Raw genomic sequence first — 20514 nt, 5'->3', positions numbered from 1 at the left:
GGACTTTCACATGCCATATATTCTACAACAAAGCTATTACTCAGCTGTTGATATTGAATTAAGTTATTTTCTGAATTGATTGATACAACTTTGTATTTGTTTAATCTGTTGATATGATGGATTACATTAATTTATTTTTGAACATTGAACAAATGTGGCATATCTTAGATAAATCCCTTTGATTTTGGTGTGTAATTCTTCCATGTATTGTTAGCTATATTTATTTATTTTCCAGTGCTAGGGATCAAACACTCGATCTGCACAATCAACAACTGTTCTAACACGAATTACATCCATATCCCACAATGTTGGGTTTTACTTACAAATGTTTGGTTGAAGATATATGCCTATTTTCAATGCATGCTTTAAAGTATTTCAGTCACAATAATTTAAGCATGGTCATTAGCAAAAAAAAAAAGTTTCAGTAGAAAATCTGAAATGAAAATTATTCAAAGTAGGATGGTTGGAGAGGAGTTGGTGATAATTAATTAGATTAAGAAGATATTAAGATAGATCTTATATACTAGATATGGTAGTAAATGCCCATAATCTCATTGTTTGAGTTGCAGAAATGACTATGAGGCCAAGACCAACTAAGCCTACTTAGTGAATTCCAGGCTAACCAGGGCTGCCAGAAAGAACTTGTTTTAAAACATTTTAAATAAATAAGTAAACTAAAGTAGAAGTAGATTATAGCTTGAATTCTAATTGGTCTTAATAATAAAAACCCAGAGCCAGATATTAGGGTAAATGCTGAAAGATCAGAGAATTAAAGGAGCAAGTCACAGCTGCTTCTGATCCCACCAACTCCTCATCCTGAAATGGGGGAGCTCCTGTCTCCTCCCACCTTGTATTCTTGTCTCTGCCCAGCCATATCACTTCATGTTTCCACCTCCCTAGTGTGGGGATTAAAGGCATGTGCCTCCCAAGTACTGGGATAAAAGGCGTGAGATTCCAAGTGCTAGGATGAAAGGCAGGAGCCTCTACTTCCTGGCTCTGTTTCTCTTTCAGACTGGATCAATCTTGTGTAGCCCATGGTGGCCTTGAACTCCTGATCTTTCTGCTTCCTCCTCTCAAGTGCTGGGACTAAAGGTGTGTGCCACCACAGCCTGGCCTCTATGGTTAACTAGTGGCTAGATATGCCCTCTGATATTCAGGCAAGCTTTATTTATTCGAGCACGCTAGATATGCCCTCTGATATTCAGGCAAGCTTTATTTATTAGAGCACAAACAAAATATCACTGCAGTAGATCTTAAGGAATTGACAACTAACGTTGGAGTTAAGGAATATAGGTAAGAATGGTGCCTTGGGTTCTGGAGAGATGGCTGAGTAGGGAAGAGCTTTTGCAGTCTCAGAACATATAAACAACTCAAAGCCTTTGCAGAGAAATATCATGATCTTTATTGTTAAGAAGCTGATAAATTAGTTTCCAGAAATTATGAGTATAAGCAAAAACAAAATATTAAAAGTGTTAAGATTAAAGTTATTATTCATACACAGATCTCTATATTTAGTAGGTTTTTCGTCAGCATGTGTTACATAAGGGATAATTTAATAACATAGAAAAATTCATGAAATATGAGGAAAAACAAAAAAATGCATTTTAATGGGTGCAAAATAATAGTTCTGTATTTGTTACATGTCTTGTTGCAACAAAATACTTCACAAAAGCAACTTAAGGAAGAAGGGGTTTATGTGAAGGTATAGTCTATCATCCAATGGAAGTCATGGCAGCAGGAGTTTGGAATTTGAGGCAGCTTGTTACATTCTGTCAGGAGTTAGAAAGCAGACAGCAAGAACTACTGGTGCTCAGCTTCCTTTCTCCTTTTATTTGATCTCTAACTCCAGCCCATGGAATGATACTGCACACATTCAGTGTGTGTCCTCCTCCGTCAGTTAACCTAGTCAGGAAATCTTATAGACATGTCCAGAGATATGTTTACATGATGCTTGTAGATCTCATAATGTTAATAATCAAGATTAATCATCACAATTCCTAAATGTTTGCGACTACACCCTTCTCTAAAAAGAAAATGAAGAAAAACAACCAAATCAATCACATTTCACAGTGTATTAGAGATAATATTGGAAAGTTATATAGATAAAATATAGTGTGTTGTGTTGTGTACAATTATCTGAAAGCAAGAAAAATAAAAAAAATGACTGAACTAGGCATTTATAAATGGAAGTCGAAACAGAAAAATTAAATCCCTAAAGAAAATATAAGGGAAAATGTCAGTGAACCAGGAAATTGTCACTACAAAAAAGAATCAGAGTTGTCAAAACAAAAAACTGTTTTAGAACAAGTTATTATGGGAAAAAATATGAGCACATTCAATAAATTAAAATGATGATTTAAGAGGGGTTGAATAGTTACAGTCTAGTCTACTTGGAAACCTAGGTAGGAAGCAATAATAGAATATTGAAAGAAAGCAAACAGTTAACTAAAGATTTTTAAAAGCTGAACTTTAAAAAGAAATTAAAAATTATCAACATTAGAAATAAATAATAAAGGTCAATTGTTCTAATCAACTAATATCCCCAATTTTATGAGACCATTTACATCTTATAACAGTCCTTATCAATGCACTTTGATATAACTTGATACTTTAAATATAGCACTTTGTGTCTTTTATAGTTTATACTATTAGAAGTACATGTTTATAGTTTTGAATTTATACTGATGTTTGCTTATGATACTTTTTATCCTTCAGTGATTTTTAAATTAAGATCCTAGATACAGTTGAAATATTTAGAAAGTCTGAGGTTCAAAATTCGCAGTAATAATAACAAATTCATATATAGTATTTACTCTGTGGCATACATAGCTAAGTATATTTCATATATTTACTAAAGAAAGCATCAGTCACAGGGGAAATTACATTTCATATTACAAAGCAATTCTGAAAGTTAAAATGAAAAAGGAAAAACAAACATGAAATTCTATAAAGATCAGATCCTCAAAAGCCAGAGTGACAAGAGGAACAGTATTACACAGAGCACAGTGTATTAGAACTCTGAATACCAGTCCTCTACAATACCAGAAATACCTAAAATCAAAAGATGGGGAACTTTGAAGAAAGAACTTTGAAGAAGCCTCTGGGTTTGAAAAACACATCCTCTCTGCCCCCCTTCCCCCACTTGCTCATCTAGGGACAAACAAGGAACACGCAGAGAATTCCAAGCAGGCCAAAAGCCACAGCTCAGAGGCATAATGTAATTTGTATAAGAACACATAGGAACTAACCCAGCAGGCTTCACCATAGGCCAGCATACCTTGAAAGCCTTTGCTTGTAACTGCTAATATACTCAAAATTTGCTTGTTCAGCTGAAAGTATGGAGTCTAGAGAGTCAATAATAACCTTTTTGGGGAACTCACTATTCAAATCTTTGAAAGTTTAAAATCAGACATATTAGAAATACTTTTTAAAGATTTATTATTACTTTAACCCCTCTCTGGGGGCATGTGCATGTGTGCACACACTTTAGTGCAGGCGCACTATCCACTGGATTTCCCTGGAGCTGGAGTTTCAGGTGTTTGAGAGCTGCCTGATGTAGGTGATGGTAGCCAAACTCCACTTCTAGAAGAAGCAGTGCTCTCTCTTAGTTGCTGAGCCCTTCTCTCCAGTGCCTAGAAATATTTTTAACATAGAATCCAGCATTTTTTGCAGATGGGTGCTTCCCAAGACTCCCCTTCATCTCCTCTATTAGACAATACTAGCACTTGCTTGCTGTCCTAACAAAGCCTTCTCAGTGATTATTTCTAAAGGGGTACATATTTATACACTTTTAAAACTTTACTCTACATGTGTAGCATATATAATGTGGCATCTATTCAGAAAATGACTGTAAAGAGTTATTGAGTCAAGTAGGCTAATTTTTTCTTGTCATAATAATCAAAATAGTTTTATGTAGCACGATTGTAAATAATTGGATCTCTCTCCCTTTCTTTCTCATTTTCAGTGTTAGTAGAAAGTGGAACTGTCATTTCATTTGTTGGTTTTATAAATTCTGGATATTGTAACATTTATAGAGATGTTGTGGGACTCATGAAACAACGATTACACAAAGTGGTGAGTTTCAACTTATTTGTTGATTTTTAATAATTAATTACTCTAATGAATAAAGAATGCTGGGTAGCATTTCTCATGCATATTGATCATAATCTTGTTTTATTTAAGAAAATAACAGTTGAATTATTTGGGGAATTTTTATTTGGTTTATTTTGTATAATAAGCTGAAAGATTCAGGAATGAAGCATATGGAGCAAGATATACTTATAAATTGAAAAATGACTAATAACCACAATATAAGCTACTTCATCTCCTCTGTCAGGGAAATGGAATTTGAAACCATAGCAAGGTACTACCACAACAGAACAGAAGGGGTAAGATGAAGTTTACCACACAGTTTACCTTTCCTTCTAAATATTTACTCAGTGAGAAAGGGAAATCTGTCTACCTAGAGACTCACTGGAATCCTCACAGTCCATGAACTAGAAGCCATCTAAATGTCCATTAATGATTGAATGGAGACATTGTATTGTATTTAGACAATGGACTACCACACAGAGTGAAACAGAACCAACAATATGTATGAGTTGTATGAATCTCAACATAGGTAATGTGAGAACATCAAAGCCCAAAGAGCATCATGTTCTCACTTCACTTTCCTTAACCAGGCAAAAAGGAGTCATATAATAGAAAAAGTATGAGTGATTGTTTCTCTGATAGTATTTAATAGGATTCAATTAAATATGTAAACTGGCTTATGCTATGGCTCATCAGTCATACTCAGGGTAAAGATTTACCATTTGCGGAAATGGCAAATATTCAAGATGTTATGACTTTGACTTCAACACACTTACCAAGACTTCCTCCTTGTCCAGGTGCCTGTCAAACACCTGTCCTGGGGAAAAAATTGTTTTTTCCATTGCTTACTGTTACCTGATCATCAAGTCACCTGAAAAGATGTCATCATTTTCTCCAGAACCACCTGTACTGAAATTGCCATAAAGTCTTCTCCACAGGGCCCTTAATGTGAAATAAATTACTCGATTATTGAATTGAAATAACTATCATTACTAAGAAAACATATAGTAGTTGGAATATGAATATGGCTTATTGGAAGAACACTTATAGTGTGTGCAAGGACCCGAGATCAATCCCCAGTAACACGCTTAGGAGCAAACATGTCCAGACAATAGAAGAACAAAAGCAAGAGATAGTTCCTATCTCAGTTAACCCCATCACATACAATCAATACAGTGTTTCCACTCTATCCTCAGTTACTCCAATAACCGTGTCTCCCAACTGAGGCTAAGACTTATCACAATTGGTAGCTCACAAAATCTGGTTAAGTTACACTCGGATCATAAAGTAGTATTCTAGGGCCTTTGAAAACTTCAACTATTTCCACATTTCTCAGACATCTTAATGTGTTCAAAAATGAAATGCAGGGAAGTGCGAGAGCTCAGCTGGTAAAGGTACTTGCCACTGGGCCTGTCAAACTGAGCTTGATCTCTGGTCCACATAGTGAAAGAAGAGAACTGAATCCTGTAAGTTGTCCTCAGTCCTCTACATTCATAGCATCATCACCATCATTGTCACCACCACCACCATCATCATCATCATCATCTCATCATTGTAATCATCATCTTGGTCAACTCACACATACCCTGAATAAACAAACATTAAAATAATGGAATAGATGCATAACTAAATGACAGTGTTGTCAGCTATCTTGCATACATTGGCGTTCTTGACTGCATCATTGCTATAATATAAAATGAAAAAAATAAAATGTAAATGTTTTCTCTGATTTCAAGAAACTTGATTGCTAATATCTTTCAGCTAGTTGGTTTATGAATAACTGAGTTACTGACTGTAGATGTAACCAACCGTCTTATTAAATAAGAAACACAGAGCCGATTCAGAGAAGAAAGCCAAGAGGTCAGAGCTAAGAGCCTCACCCTTCCTGATTCACCGATCCTCTTCAGCCAAGAGAGCTCTCCAAAAGGGACCTACTTCCTGTGCGCATGTCTTTGCATAGTCTAGCTGTTCTTCCTTCTCATTGGTTGTAAACCCAAACATGTGACTGCCTTGTCACTGCCTGTATGTACCGCCCTCCAGGTCCTTAAAGGCGTGCGCCACCACCGCCACACACTTGCTATAACTCTAATAGCTCTGACCCCCAGGCAACTTTATTTATTAACATACAATTAAAATCACATTTCAGTACAAGTAAAATACCACCACAACTGACAATAATGGTTACATGAATAATTTTATTAAAACTCTATTGTCCATATCTTTTGCAGAAAAAAACTAAAAAACTTGTTTATATGGGTAAACTTCGGGAGAAGGAGTCCTTTGGTGAGATCAGCATTCTTCTTCAAACTCCTTTCACGTGCACAATTATTACCGGACGAGAAGTTGAGATGACTGTTATCGAGGATAAGGATATACTTGGTAAATGCATAAATGCCCTTGACCTGTTAAGCCACCTAATGAAATGGATTTTTGTAAAGGGCAGGGTTTTTTTAATTGACAAATCGGGGTATACAGTGAGTGTGGATATATATGTAACAGAGGTAAGAGAAATGCAAGATAGATGATAGACAGACAGACAGAAATATAAATGACCTCTTATACTATTCTGATTCAGTTTTGTTACTTTCAGATTATATTAGCTATGTTTTAAAAGAGTTGGCTGAAATTACTAGTCTTTAAAATTCATAAGGTACTGTTAAACGTAGCAGCCCTAATTTTACATGGATGTTTTATGATCATCTTTAAGGTGTTTCTTTTATGATTTTGAATCAGGTCAAATATGTACAATGCTTAAAGTACATCCACCCCCAATATACATGCATACCAAACACACATAAGCATACATGCATGCACATGCACACATACACACACATATACACACAGCTATATTTTCAGTATTTACATTTACTAAAATTTTATGGTTCTAGTAATCATAAAAGAATAATGATGTCATCACAAATTAGGTCATACAGTTGAATATAAGTGGAAATGAATAGTACTTAAGCCATAATACAATAAGATACAAAGTGGTTCTTGAAAATAGAGAATGTCATATACTAGTTAAATAATGAACTAGGAGATATTTCTGGACATTAACATGGATGAATGATTTTCTGAAACAAAATCAAAGTGACAGAATGTGTGGGTCCCAAATTTTGATCATTTATACATCTGGAGAATGTGCAGGCTATACTTTCTAAAAATCTTACTCAAAATGAAAAATCTAATCTAATTTCCTGTGTCTGTTTTAAAAGGTTTGGTTATGAAATGGTATTTGTTAATTTCCTTCCCTTCTGTGTCATTCAAATACAACACCCTAGAAGTTGAAGATGACTTAACAACATATACTACCAATTAAAATAATATTTCTTTCACTTTATATATGCCATGTTTTCCCTTTCACTAAGAATATTGCTGGTATACATGAATATACTAGATCTCCTTTTATGTAAATAAAGAGTTCACACATTACTATTATTCAGAGCTTTCCAGAGAAACAGAACCAACTGAATATTTATATATGTAAAGGAGATTCACTGGAAAGAGCTCAGGTGGAACCAGGAGTTCATGAAGCCACAGGGAATTCTCTTTGCAAAAGCCAGTGTTGTTATTCAGTCTAAAGACTGAGGTCTGAGAACAAGGCAAGCTGTTGGGGAAACTGGTTTCGGTCCTAGTCTAAGACCAAAGATCAGAAAATGTGTGTGTGTGTGTGTGTGTACAAGTAGTGGGGGAATTTACTAAGTTCTGGGGTATGAATGTTTGAGAGTCTGTTTTCTTCATGCATAAAGATAATACATGTCATAATAAGAAGGGAGATAGAAATTAGAGATGTAGTAGGGAGAATTCACCCTTCATCTGTCTTTGTAGCTCTGTTCATATATTGGATAATTGAATTTTACTGTTAACACTCTGACTGTGAGCCTTCCTTTCCCAGTCTTCTAATTCAGATACTAATCACTTTTAGAGATATCCTTATACACATATCTGAAAGACTTTTCACCGCCTATCTGAAAATTCCCTAGCCCAGTCAAATTGACACATGAAATTAATCATCAAACACAGGAATGTGTTTCTTTCAAGCGTGTATTAGAATTTCCTTTGCCACCTGGCAGCCCTGTATTTAAATAAATGGCATAGTATAAAGATTAAATTGTTGGTGTGCTTGCTATTCATCTTCTAAAATTTATTCTATAGTTCATTTATTTTAAGACTGATTCCACAAGGCTATTGTCATACTATTTCCTTGATTCATTAGTCCCTAGGGAGAATTATGATTAGGAACTATATTTTCTCAAAATTCATAAGGAAACAATAAGTTTATTCTAGAGTATATTTATATTTCTACATTCTATGTATTTTATGTTTTGTTTTAAGAGAGTTAAGATTACATTTAAAAATGTAAAATAGTTCTAGCAAAATAATGCATGGTCTTTTTTTATTTAAAAGTTTTTTTTCATTTTACATACCAACCACAGTTTCTCCTCCCTCCCCTCTTCCCCTTTCCTCACCTTGCCCCCACTCCACCCCACATCCACTCTTCAGAGTAGGTAAGGCCTCCCATGGGGAGTCAGCAAAGTCTGGCATATCAAGTTGAGGCAGGACCAAGCCCCTCCCCGCTGCATCAAGGCTGAGCAAGGTATCCCTCCATAGGGAATGGGCTTCAAAAAGCCAGTTCTGCATGGTCAATTTTAATTAACATATTTACATGTAAAAAAATTAACTTTAATTTGCACTCTGTGTGTTTGTATGCTTGTGCATGGAAGTAGGTGTGTGTATGGCGCTGGGGATGGAACCTAGGGCTTTACACATAGTAGGCAAGTACTGAGACACTATTTATACAAAATTTGTTTCTTTAAAATTATTATTTTAAATACAATTTGTTGTTTGACAGTTTCATACATATATATAATGTATTGTGGTTACTCTCTCTCCATACCAGCTCACATCCTCTTCCAATCCCTGTCAACATTCTACTCTACAAGACTCTTTGCCACGTTTATGTCTTTAATTTTATGAACCATTACATTTAACTGCTACTATCTTCATGGCTATGGCTTTGGAAATGTCAATTAGAGGCTGATGAGCTCATGAATAGGTTCCTTGTTCTCTAACATTTATCAATAGCCAAAAATTCTCATGGAAGTGGTAGGGACCTTGAACCATCCCCTAGCCCATGACTGACTCTTCACAAGTTCAGTTAAATTTAGACACAGTCAGGAAATCTAAGCTGCTATGAGATCATGAATGTAAGGGCTATGTCTTTCCCAGAAGATAGTAATTTCATCATACTTCTCTCTATGCTTCACCTCCTACATTCTTTTTATCCTGTCTCCTAAAATGTTTTCTGAGCCTTGGGGAGAAAAGTAGTATAAATATCCTATTAAGGGGTGAGCATACAACCATCAGTTATTCTTGTTTGTTGTTGTTGTGTTGTTAAAACTTATTATAAACTCAAACAGGCATATGCCACACAGACAAATACTCCGGTATGAGTAAAGGCAAATTCCTGTCAAAGTAATACAGTCCACGTTATAAATACAATGATGGTAGAGAATAATAAAGGCAATATTCAGAAGTTGACAATGATGAATGACTGAAAGCCCAAGTCTTAAACTATTTTCTGTGAGAATATAGGATCCAGAAAAATATACTTCATCAGATGATAAGTATCAAATACTATAAAACATTTATGCATTTTTTATGATTTGATCAACTATCATATTTATCTTTTCTTCTATTTTTCTTTTATTGAAAATAGATTATTTTCATACAATATATTGTAGTTATTGTTTCCCTTCTCTAAACTCCTCCAAGATCCTCCCTACCTTCCCTTTCATCTGAATCCACACCCTTTCTCTCCCCTTAGAGAACAAACAGGCATCTAAAGAATATTAAAATAAAATAAAACAAACAAAAACACCAAAATAGAACAAAGCAAACAAACAGAAGAAAAGTCTATTAAAAAAAAAGCACAAGAAACATATATACATCTATAGTAGAGACACAAACATTCATACACACAGTAATCCCACAAAAACATAAAACTGGAAGCCATAACACATATGCAAAGGACATGACATTAAAAAAAATGAAAGAAAGAAAAAGAAAAAATGCTACGACCACACATGAGACAAAGAACCTCCAAACATGCCACTAAAATAATTTTGTGCTGGCCATCTATTGCTGGGCATGGAGATGGCCCCTAAAAGTGTTTTGTATCTCCACTGAGACTCTGTTGGAGAGAACTAATTTTTCATTTGAAGGTGATTCTCAACTGGAGATAGCTTCTGTGTTAAGGGTACTGGTTTGGGTCCACTTGTCCTCTCAACATGGGGACTCCATCATGCCCAGACCGGTGTAGGCCCTGTGTACGCTGCCACCGTTTATGTGAGCACAAGTGTGTATTTATCCTATTGTGTTTATAAGGCCTTGTTTCCTTGGTGTTACCCACCACCTCTGACTCTTACACTCTTTCTGCCTCCTCTTTTTCAGAGTTCCCTGAGCCCTGAGGGGAGGGACTTGTTGGAGACATCCCATTTAGGACTGAGTGTTCCAAGTCCTTGAACTCTTTGCACATTGTCTGGCTGTGATTATCTGTATTTGATCTTATTTGCTTCAGGAGGAATCTTTTCTGATGATGGCTGAGCAAGACACTATGAGTATAATGGAATATCATCAGGAGTCACTTTATGGCTACTTTAGCTGAACAGCAATATTTGGTTTTCCCCTAGGTTCCTGACCTATCTGGTTTCAGGTTCTTGGCCAAACAAGCAATGTTAGGGATAGGTTCTATCTCATGGCACAGGTCCTTAAATCTAATTATTGATTGGTTACTCCTAACAAGTTTTGTGCCACTATTATATTAGCCCATCTTGCAGGCAGGGCATCACTGTAGACAGAAGAAATTGTGTCTGGGTGGTGTTTAACTTTATCCATTGATTGTGAGCAAAGTATCTTTCAGGACCATCACCGTTAGTTCATACAGGTGAAGGCTCTAGGAAGACACCAGCTGGACTCTCAGTGTTGTGTAGCTATTGTCTTTAGCAATAGGGCATTACCATCAATCTGTGAGAGCAACTCACAGCCTTGCCAATAGTTTGAGGGTTCCCATGGGACCCTTTTGGCCAAGGATTTGATTAGTTGTAACCCAGTCTGTGCAACTGGAAGCTTAATTTGGTGATGAGACATGCCCCATTTTGCCTCTGTCCCCCACAGTTATTTTGCAGTTTCATTTAGACTGCCTCCACACACACACACACACACACACACACACACACACACACACACACACACACACACACCCTCCCCCACACACAAAGCTTCTACTGTATTAGGTCTCCATATGACCATCAATTAGTTCTCACTTTCAGCTGTCCCTCCCCATATTCCCTCCCTTGTCTACCCTTAAATCTCACTCCTCCTTTGCTTCTTCTATTCCTTCCCTCTTCATCCATCCATAACTATCTATTCTCCTTTTCCCTCCTAGGGAGATCCATCCTCTCCCCAAGTCTCCCACTCTCTAACTTTTGTGGTTATATGGATTGTAGCTTGCTTACCATTTACTTAAAAGCTAACATCCAGATATAACTGAATACATGCCATATGTGTCCTTCTGAGACTGGGGTATCTCACTCAGGATGAATTTTTCTAGCTCTATACAATTGCCTGTGACTTTCACAGTTTCATTTTTTTAATGGCTGAGTAATATTCCCTTGTATAAATGTACCACATTTTTTTTATCCATTAATATACTGGTTAACATTTAGGCTATCTCAAATTTCTTTTTCTTTTTCTTTTTTTTTTTTTCAAGACAGGGTTTCTCTGTGTAGTTAATGGTGCCTATCCTGGACCTGGCTCTGTAGACCAGGCTGGCCTCGAACTCACAGAGATCCTCCTGGCTTTGCCTCCCGAGTGCTGGAGGTGTACCACCACCACCTGGCTTGTTTCAAATTTCTGGCTATTATGAATAGAGCAACAAATGGCACAGTTGAGCAAGTGTCTCTGTAGTCAGATCAAATGTTTTTTTTGGCTAAAGCTCAAGCATGGTATAGCTGGATCTTGATGTAGATCAATTCTCATGTTTCTGAGGAGTGGCCACATTGATTTCTATAGTAGCTGTACATGTTTATACTTGCACCAGCACTGAAGGAATGTTCCCTTGGCCAGCATGAGCTGTCATTTGTTTTATTGATCTCAGCCTTTCTGACAGGTATAAGATGAAATCCCAAAATAGTTTTGATTTGCATTTTCAGATGACTAAGGATGTTGAACATTTCTTTAAGTGCTTCTCAGCCATTTGTATTTCCATTTTTGAGAACATTGTTTAAAACTCTACCCTATTTTAAACCTGGGTTATTTGATTTCTTGCTGTCCAGCTTTTGCGTACTTTATGTATTTTGGATGTGTAGTTGGTAAAAATATTTTCCCACTCTGTAGGCTGCTGCATGGTCTGGATGATGGTGTCTTTCGCTTTGCAGAAGCTTCTCAGTTCCATGAAGTCCAGTTTATTAATTGCTGATCTTAGTGCCTGTGCTAATGGTGTTCTGTTCAAAAAGTCTTTTCCTGTGCCAGTGACTTCAAGGCTATTTCCCACATTCTATTCTGGCCTGATGTATATCTGGCCTGATGCTGGGGTCTTTGATTTATTTGGATTTTAGTTTTTTGCAGGTTGATAAGTGTAGATTTATTTGCAATCTTCTTCATGCAGCCATCATGTTTGAATAGCTTCATTTGTTGAAGATGTCTTTCTCCAGGGTTTATTTCTCATTTCTTTATCAATAATCAGGTGTCCATAGGTGTAGAAACTTAAGGCTAAGTCCCTTGTATTCCTAGTCTCTCTGAGACTTTTATCAGGAATGGTTGTTGGATTTTGTCAAAGACCTTTTCTGAATCTGTTGAGATGATTACTTGTTTGTTTATTTGTCTTTTCTTTCTGTATGTTTATATAGTGGGTTATATTTATGGATTTAAATATGTTGAAACATTCCTGCATCTCTGGGATGAAGCTAATTGATCATGGTAGATATTTTTTTTGATGTGTTTGGATTTGGTTTACAAGTATTTTTGCATCTATGTTCATGCAGAAAATTGGTCCATAATTGTCTTTTTTTTTTGCTGGTCTTTATATGATTAGGTATCAGGGTAATTAGGAAATCTTAGAGAGAACTAGGCAATGTTCCTTATGTTTCTATTAAGTGATGTTGTTTGAGGAGTATTGGAGCTAATTCTTTCTGGAAAGTCTGGTAGAATTCTGACCAAATTATCCTGACCCTGTTCTTTTATTGGTTGTGGTACTTTTAATTACTGCTACTATTGCACCTTCACTAGGTATTGTAGCTCAGTTTAAATTGCTTATCTGCTCTTGATTCAGCTTGGGTAGGTTATCTATCAGGAAAATTACCCCTCCTCTGCTTTTTGATTTTCCAGTTGGGGTGGTGGTGGTGGGGTCTCAGTAGTATTCTGTTACTGTCTGGAAGTCCAGTGGTCCTTGCCAAGTGTGACTGTCCCTAAGGGCTTTTGCCTCATCTGGAGACCTGTTGGACAAGCGCTCATATACTAGCCTGAAATTAGGCCGCACGGCTCCCAGCACTTCTTTTCATCTATAATTTTGTTTATTTGGATTTTCTTTCTCTGCCTTTTAGTTAATTTAGCTAAAAGTTTATCAGTCTTATGATTTTCTCAAAGACACCTCTCATTTTCATTGATATTTTTGTATTGTTTTTGTTTGTTTGTTTGCTTTTCTTTTATTGTTTTACCCCTGAGTTTGATTATTTCTGGACATTTACTATTTTTGGTTGTTACATTTTTGTTGTTATTCTAGCACTCTCATGGTTGTTGTCAAGTTACGAATATGAGATTTCTCCAGTTTTTTATATAAGCACTTAATGCTATGACATCATCTCTTCAAATCACCTTCGTTGTGTTGCATACATTTGGATATATGGTGTTTTCATTTTCATTCAATGATAAACTTTTCAAGTTTCTGTCTGGGCACATTATTTATCCAATAGTGAGTTGTTCACTTCTCATGAGTTTGTAGACTTTCTGTTGTTTCTGTTGTTGATATCATCCAGCTTTTATCCACGGTGGTCAGACAGGATGCAGGGTGCTGTTTAATTTTCTTTTATCAGTTGAGACTTGCTGTGTGTCAGAGTACATGGTCAGTTTTGAAGAAAGTTCCATGAGATGCTAAGAAGAAAGTAATTTTTTGTTTGTGTTTGGGTGAAAGGTTCTGTAAATATCTGTTAGGTGTATTTGGTTTATAATGTTCCAGCGTTTTTGTTTAGTTTTTATGGATGATCTGTCTGTTGCCAGGGGTGGGGTATGACTATGTAAGGCTCAATATGTGATTTAAGCTGTAGCATTTCTCTTATGAACTTGGGTGTCCTTGTGTTTGGTGCATAAAGGCTTAGAATTGCAATGTTGTCTTGGTGAATTTTTCCTTTGATGAATATTTGTAGTGTCCTTCTCTAAATCTTTTGGTTAAAAGTTTTGGTTTGAAGTTTATTTTGTCAGATATTAAGATGACTACACTAGCTTTCTCTTTGAGTCCATTTGCTTTTAATATCTTTTCCTGTCCTTTCCATTGAACTGATGTCTGTCTATATTTGATGTTAAGGTTTTGGATACAGCAGAAGGAGAAAGATGAATCCTGTTTTTTGTTTGTTTGTTTTTTGGTTTTTTGAGACAGGGTTTCTCTCTGTAGTTTTGGTGCCTGTCCTGGATCTTGCTCTGTAGACCTGACTAGCCTCAAATTCACAGAGATCTGCCTGGCTCTGCCTCCTGAGTGCTGGTATTAAAGGTGAGCACCACTACTGCCCGGCAAATCTAGGCTGTTCATGTAGATCTCATCCATTTCTCCGTCATTGGGTGATCCCCGTGTCTTTCTTGGGGTCCTGTTTTCCAGGTAGCCTCTCTGGTGATGTGAGTAGCAGTCCAGTCATCTTTGTTTTACATCTAGTATCCTCCTATGAGTGAGTACATACCATGTTTGTCTTTCTGAGTCTGGGTTACCTCACTCAGGATGATTTTTTTCTAGATCCATCCATTTCCTTGCAAACCTCATGATGTCATTGTTTTTCTCTGCTGAGTAGTATTCCATTGTGTATATGTACCACATTTTATTTATCCATTCTTCAGTTGAAGGGTATCTAGGTTGTTTCCAGGTTCTGGCTATTACAAACAATGCTGATATGAACATAGCTGAGCAAGTGCCCTTGTGGTATGATTGAGCATTCCTTGGGTATATGTCCAAGAGTGGTATAACTGGATCTTGGGGGAGATTTATTCCTAATTTTCTAAGAAATCGCCATATTGATTTCCAAAGTGGTTGTACAAGCCTGCATTCCCACCAGCAGTGGAGGAGAGTTACCCTAGCTCCACATCCTCTCCAGCATAAGGTGTCTTCAGTGTTTTTGATCTTAGCCACTCTGACAGGCATAAGGTGGTATCTCAGAGTTGTTTTGATTTGCATTTCCCTGATAATTAGGGATGTTGAGCAATTCCTTAAATGTCTTTCGGTCATTTGAGTTTCCTCTGTTGAGAATTCTCTGTTTAGTTCTATAGCCCATTTCTTAATTGGACTGTTGGGCATTTTGATGTCTAATTTCTTGAGTTCCTTATATATTCTGGATATCAGTCCTCTGTCAGATGTGGGGTTGGTGAAGACCTTTTCCCATTCTGTAGGCTGTTGCTTTGCCTTGTTGACTGTATCCTTTGTTCTACAAAAGCTTCTCAGTTTCAAGAGGTCCCATTGATTGATTGTTTCTCTCAGTGTCTGTGCTACTGGTGTTCCATTTAGGAAGTGGTCTCCTATGCCAATACGTTCAAGACTACTTCCTACTTTCTCTTCTGGTAGGTTCAGAGTAGCTGGATTTATGTTGAGGTCTTTGATCCACTTGGACTTAAGTTTTGTGCACGGTGATAGATATAGATCTATTTGCAGCCTTCTACACGTTGATATCTAGTTATGCCAGCACCATTTGTTGAAGATGCTTTTTTTTCCATTGTACACTTTTGGCTTCTTTGTCAAAAATTATATGTTCATAGGTGTGTGGATTAATGTCAGGGTCTTCAATTTGATTCCATTGGTCCACATGTCTGTTTTTATGCCAGTACCAAGCTGTTTTTATTACTGTAGCTCTATAGTAGAGCTTGAAGTCAGGGATCATGATGCCTCCAGTGGTTGTTTTATTGTACAGGATTCTTTTGGCTATCCTGGGTTTTTTTTTTTTCCATGTGAAGTTGAGTATTATTCTTTCCAGGTCTGTGAAGAATTGTGTTGGTATTTTGATGGGGATTGCATTGAATCTGTAGATTGCTTTTGGTAAGATTGCCATTTTACTATGTTAATCCTGCCTATCCATGAGCATGGGAGATCTTTCCATTTTCTGACATCTTCTTCAATTTCTTTTTTCAGGGACTTAAAGTTCTTATCATATAGGTCCTTCACATGCTTGGTTAGTGTTACCCCAAGGTATTTTATATCATTTGTGGCCATTGTAAAGGGTAATATATCTCTGATTTCCTTCTCAGCCTATTTGTCAATTTTATATAGGAGGGCTACTGATTTTTTTGAGTTGATCTTGTATCCTGCTATGTTGCTGAAGGTGTTTATAAGCTGTATCAGTTCTTTGGTTGAATCTTTGGGGTCACTCAAGTATACTATCATGTCATCTGCAAATAGGGAAAGCTTGACTTCTTCCTTTCCAATTTGTATCCCCTTAATCTCCTTATGTTGTCTTATTGCTCTGGCTAGAATTTCAAGTACTATATTGAATAAGTATGGGGAGAGCGGACAGCCTTGACTCGTTCCTGATTTTAATGGAATTGCTTTGTGTTTATCTCCATTTAATTTGATGTTGGCTGTTGACTTTCTGTAAATTACCTTTATTATGTTTAGGTATGTTCCCTTTATTCCTGATCGCTCCAAGACCTTTATCATGAAGGGGTGTTGGATTTTGTCAAATGCCTTTTCTGCATCTAGTGAGATGATCATGTGGATTTTTTCTTTGTGTTTGTTTATATGGTGTTTTACATTGACGGACTTTCTTATGTTGAACCACCCTTGCATCCCTGAGATGAAGCCTACTTGATCATGGTGGATAATTGTTTTGATGTGTTCTTGGAGTCTGTTTGCCAGTATTTTATTGAGTATTTTTGCATCAATGTTCATGAGGGAGATAGGTCTGTAGTTCTCTTTCTTTGTTGTATCCTTGTTTGGTTTAGGAATCAGGGTAATTGTAGCCTCATAGAAGGAGTTTGGTAATGTTCCTTCTGTTTCTATTGTGTGGAACAATTTAGAGAGTATTGGTATTAACTCTTCTTTGAGCCCAGGCACTCACCTCTTGTCCAGATAGGAAGTCCAGGGCAGGATGGGAGCTGGGGACTGGTCTCTAAGTCTCAGGAAGTGGCTGGGGTCGATGGGCATGGGGGCAGGGTGTGGAGATTGCAGGGTCTGCCAGGGGTCTTGGAGAAGGGGAGCCTTCCCAGTGGGGGTGGAAGGGATCCTGCCCGATGGCCAGAACCTAGGGCCAAGTTAGGCAAGTCTTCCCTGGAATGGCTGGTACCCAGGGATGGGATCTAGGCTGAGCCCAGGCATTCACCTGTAGTGTTTCTTTTTAGTCATAGATTCCATTAATATATTTATTCATATCCTCTTTAAAGTCCTTGAACATATTTATAATAGCTATTTTGGAGTCCTTTGCTGTTCTTTAGCTATATTACATTTCTCATGACCTCTGGTAGTAAGATTGCTGGGCTCTAATAGAAACACATTGTCCTTGATGTTGTTGATTGTGTTTTTATGCTGGTGTCTAGGCATCTGGTTTTGGTATGACTGTAATTCTAGTTGCTGATATCTGGTCTTGTCTTTTTTAGGTGAGTGTTCTGGCCCTTTTTTTCCCCTTGCTCTCTCTTGTTCTTAAGAGACTGGTGGCTGTGACTTGGCTGGTAGATAATCTGTCTGAGATTTTGCCAGGTGTGGCCTCTGTGGGTCCTGGGTAGATCTTATTTCTATGTATAGGGAGCTGACACTAAGCAATGGTGGTGGGCTATAAGGGTAGGGCTGAGAGGTTCCATAGGAGGGAGGGAACCTGGGTATGCCACCAGGATCTGTGTAAAGCCCTGGGGATGGGAGCAGAGAGGAAGGAGAAACCACTGTGGGTTGTCTGCTAAAAAGCTGCAAATAAGACTGATTCCCTGGTCAGTCGTGGCTAGCAAGTTTCCCTGGAATGTCTTCTATATGTGGGATTTGGTGGTTGAGACAAAGATTTGAGATAGTGGAATAAGTCTATAGGAAAAGATTTGCTGGGAATGGAGGCATAAAGGATAGGGAAGGCCACAGTAACTGGTCTGCTACAAAGCTAGGGATAAGATTGGGGCATTGGAATTATTGGAATTGAAGGAAAGGAGGGAGAATAAAGATTGTCTATCTGGCTTCCTGGCCAGCATGGCCAGTGGGTTCCCAAGAAGTACATGGCCTTCATTTATTCTTAACACCCAGAGAACTCATGTATTTATAGAGCAGTTACTACAAAGAGAAGGTTCACAGATTAAAGTTAACTATATAGCATTTGTCTATGGGTAAAATATAAAATATTAAGAAGCTAGGTTGATATCACATTAAATTAAAAAATTAAAATGACAGTAGTAAGTCCCTCTACCTAGGATCTATGAACTCAACAGCCACAGGTTTTGAAACAAGTTAACAGTACCAGACATAAATTCCCTTCTGTTCAGTGGGATTCAAATCCAGTGAGAGAGTGATTGGTTAGTAACATACATAATAGACATGCCACTGTTACACTAGTGGACCTGAAGCATGCTCATGCTTTTCTTCTTGTTTTATAGCAGATCAACATAACTTTAGAAGCTTACGAACAGTACTCAATGTTGGAAGGTCAGATTTGAGTACTTTGAACAATACTCAAAGTTGGTAGGTCAGATTTCTAGAAAGCATCGATAGATTCTGTTCTTAGGTTTCATGAAACTGAAAAAAAATTGATCATGTGGAACTTTCTCACATTAACTCTGGAGAAGTGTCAGTTTCCAAGACCCTTGAAGTTGGAAAACGTTCATTCCTAAAGATGCTAAAGAAAAAGGTCTGTGTTTTATTTTAAAGTTGTCAGATTGGGTCACTGTAAACCACTGGAGTCTGATCTATTCAATTACCCTCCATATTAATTATGAAGAATCCTTTCCATGGAATTTAGCTTGCATTTGAGCTTTTCTGACTTTCTCATCCTTATCAGCCAAAGTGTATTCTCTTTCAAAAGTCTTTTGAGATTGTATGATAAAATATACGGAGGTCATTATAAAAATCCTCTCCCTCATTCTTTACTTTTTTGTACCTTTAATGTGTGTAAGAGTCTTAGAGATCTGGTTCTTCACAACTAATTTTTAAAAAGGTGTACTTTATGAGACATACTGCTTATACTACTAAGCCAAGTCTTTTACTATACCCTTAGACTATACATGCTGATACCTTTTAGCTCAATACTCACAACTGCAGAAAATAAGTTCACCTAATAACCTTATTTTATAAAACAAGAAACTTGAATTTAGAAATAAGTGATAACAGTGCTCTTTCTCTATTGCTCTTGAGGGAAACACCAGTAGTTGATTGATTTATGTTAACTTTACAGATGACACGTTTTCTCAGTCATTATCTGGGGTTGCTTTATTTTCTGATCATTTTGAAGACAAGGTTTGTTAAATTTACAATTTTTGGCTGATTTGCTCTGCCCAGGCATTCCCAGCATGTTCTCTGTCTTCTGTCTGCTATAGTTCCAAATAAGGCCTTTTGATATATGATATTATTTATTAACTTTTCTACATAATAAGGCACTTTCTTCTTGCTGATTCCAAAGCTTGTCTTTTGCATCCTGATGTTGGGATATCTGTGGATATCTTCAGTTTATTCCACTTGAAGTTCAAGGAGTTTTCTGATTATGGTGATGAATATTTTCTATGCTATTTTAGATATTTTCATTTATTATCTCTGATCATCACTGGAGAAACAGGAAATTCTTTACAATATTGTTTGTATATTTATTGATTCCCAAATACTTTTAGAAAGTCTGAGATCATGTATACTATTAATTACCAATATCAGGTTCTTAAATACCATAATAAAAAAACACATTAGATTTTATAAGCATAGATAATGGTGAAAGCAGTGAATCCAGTAAAAAAAATAGTCTTTATGAAACTAATACTTTGTCTACAAATAAATGGTTTCTTTATTCTTTGCCTTTCTTTTATGGTTTCTTTAATTCTATAATTTTCTTCCCTATCAGAGATAACCTAAAATTCCAAACTTCTATGTAGTAAAGTTTTTAATGTCTTTCTTTTCTTTTAAAGTTTTTTAATTTTTTATTTTTATATTTTTGAGTCAGGGTCTCTCTATGTAATCCTGGCTGTCTTGGAACTCATTATGTAGAATGAGCAGACTGGCCTTGA

General features: G+C 36.8%; 1 protein-coding gene across 1 annotated transcript in view; it reads left to right on the top strand.

Moving 5' to 3' along the window:
- The window catches only part of Cnbd1 (cyclic nucleotide binding domain containing 1), a 376362-nt gene that overhangs the window by 276635 nt on the left and 79213 nt on the right, over positions 1 to 20514 (top strand). Inside the window, exons 9-10 of the mRNA XM_052716755.1 lie at positions 3965 to 4074; positions 6321 to 6477. Coding sequence (XP_052572715.1) covers positions 3965 to 4074; positions 6321 to 6477 — 267 coding nt within the window. The remainder of the gene's footprint in view (positions 1 to 3964; positions 4075 to 6320; positions 6478 to 20514) is intronic.

The sequence above is a fragment of the Peromyscus californicus genome, unplaced genomic scaffold, assembly GCF_007827085.1.
Source record: "Peromyscus californicus insignis strain IS unplaced genomic scaffold, ASM782708v3 Scaffold_5__1_contigs__length_169319896, whole genome shotgun sequence".
Taxonomy (NCBI): Eukaryota; Metazoa; Chordata; class Mammalia; order Rodentia; family Cricetidae; genus Peromyscus; species Peromyscus californicus.
Note: the sequence above shows the minus strand (reverse complement) of the source record. Positions and strands in the feature narration are given on the sequence as shown.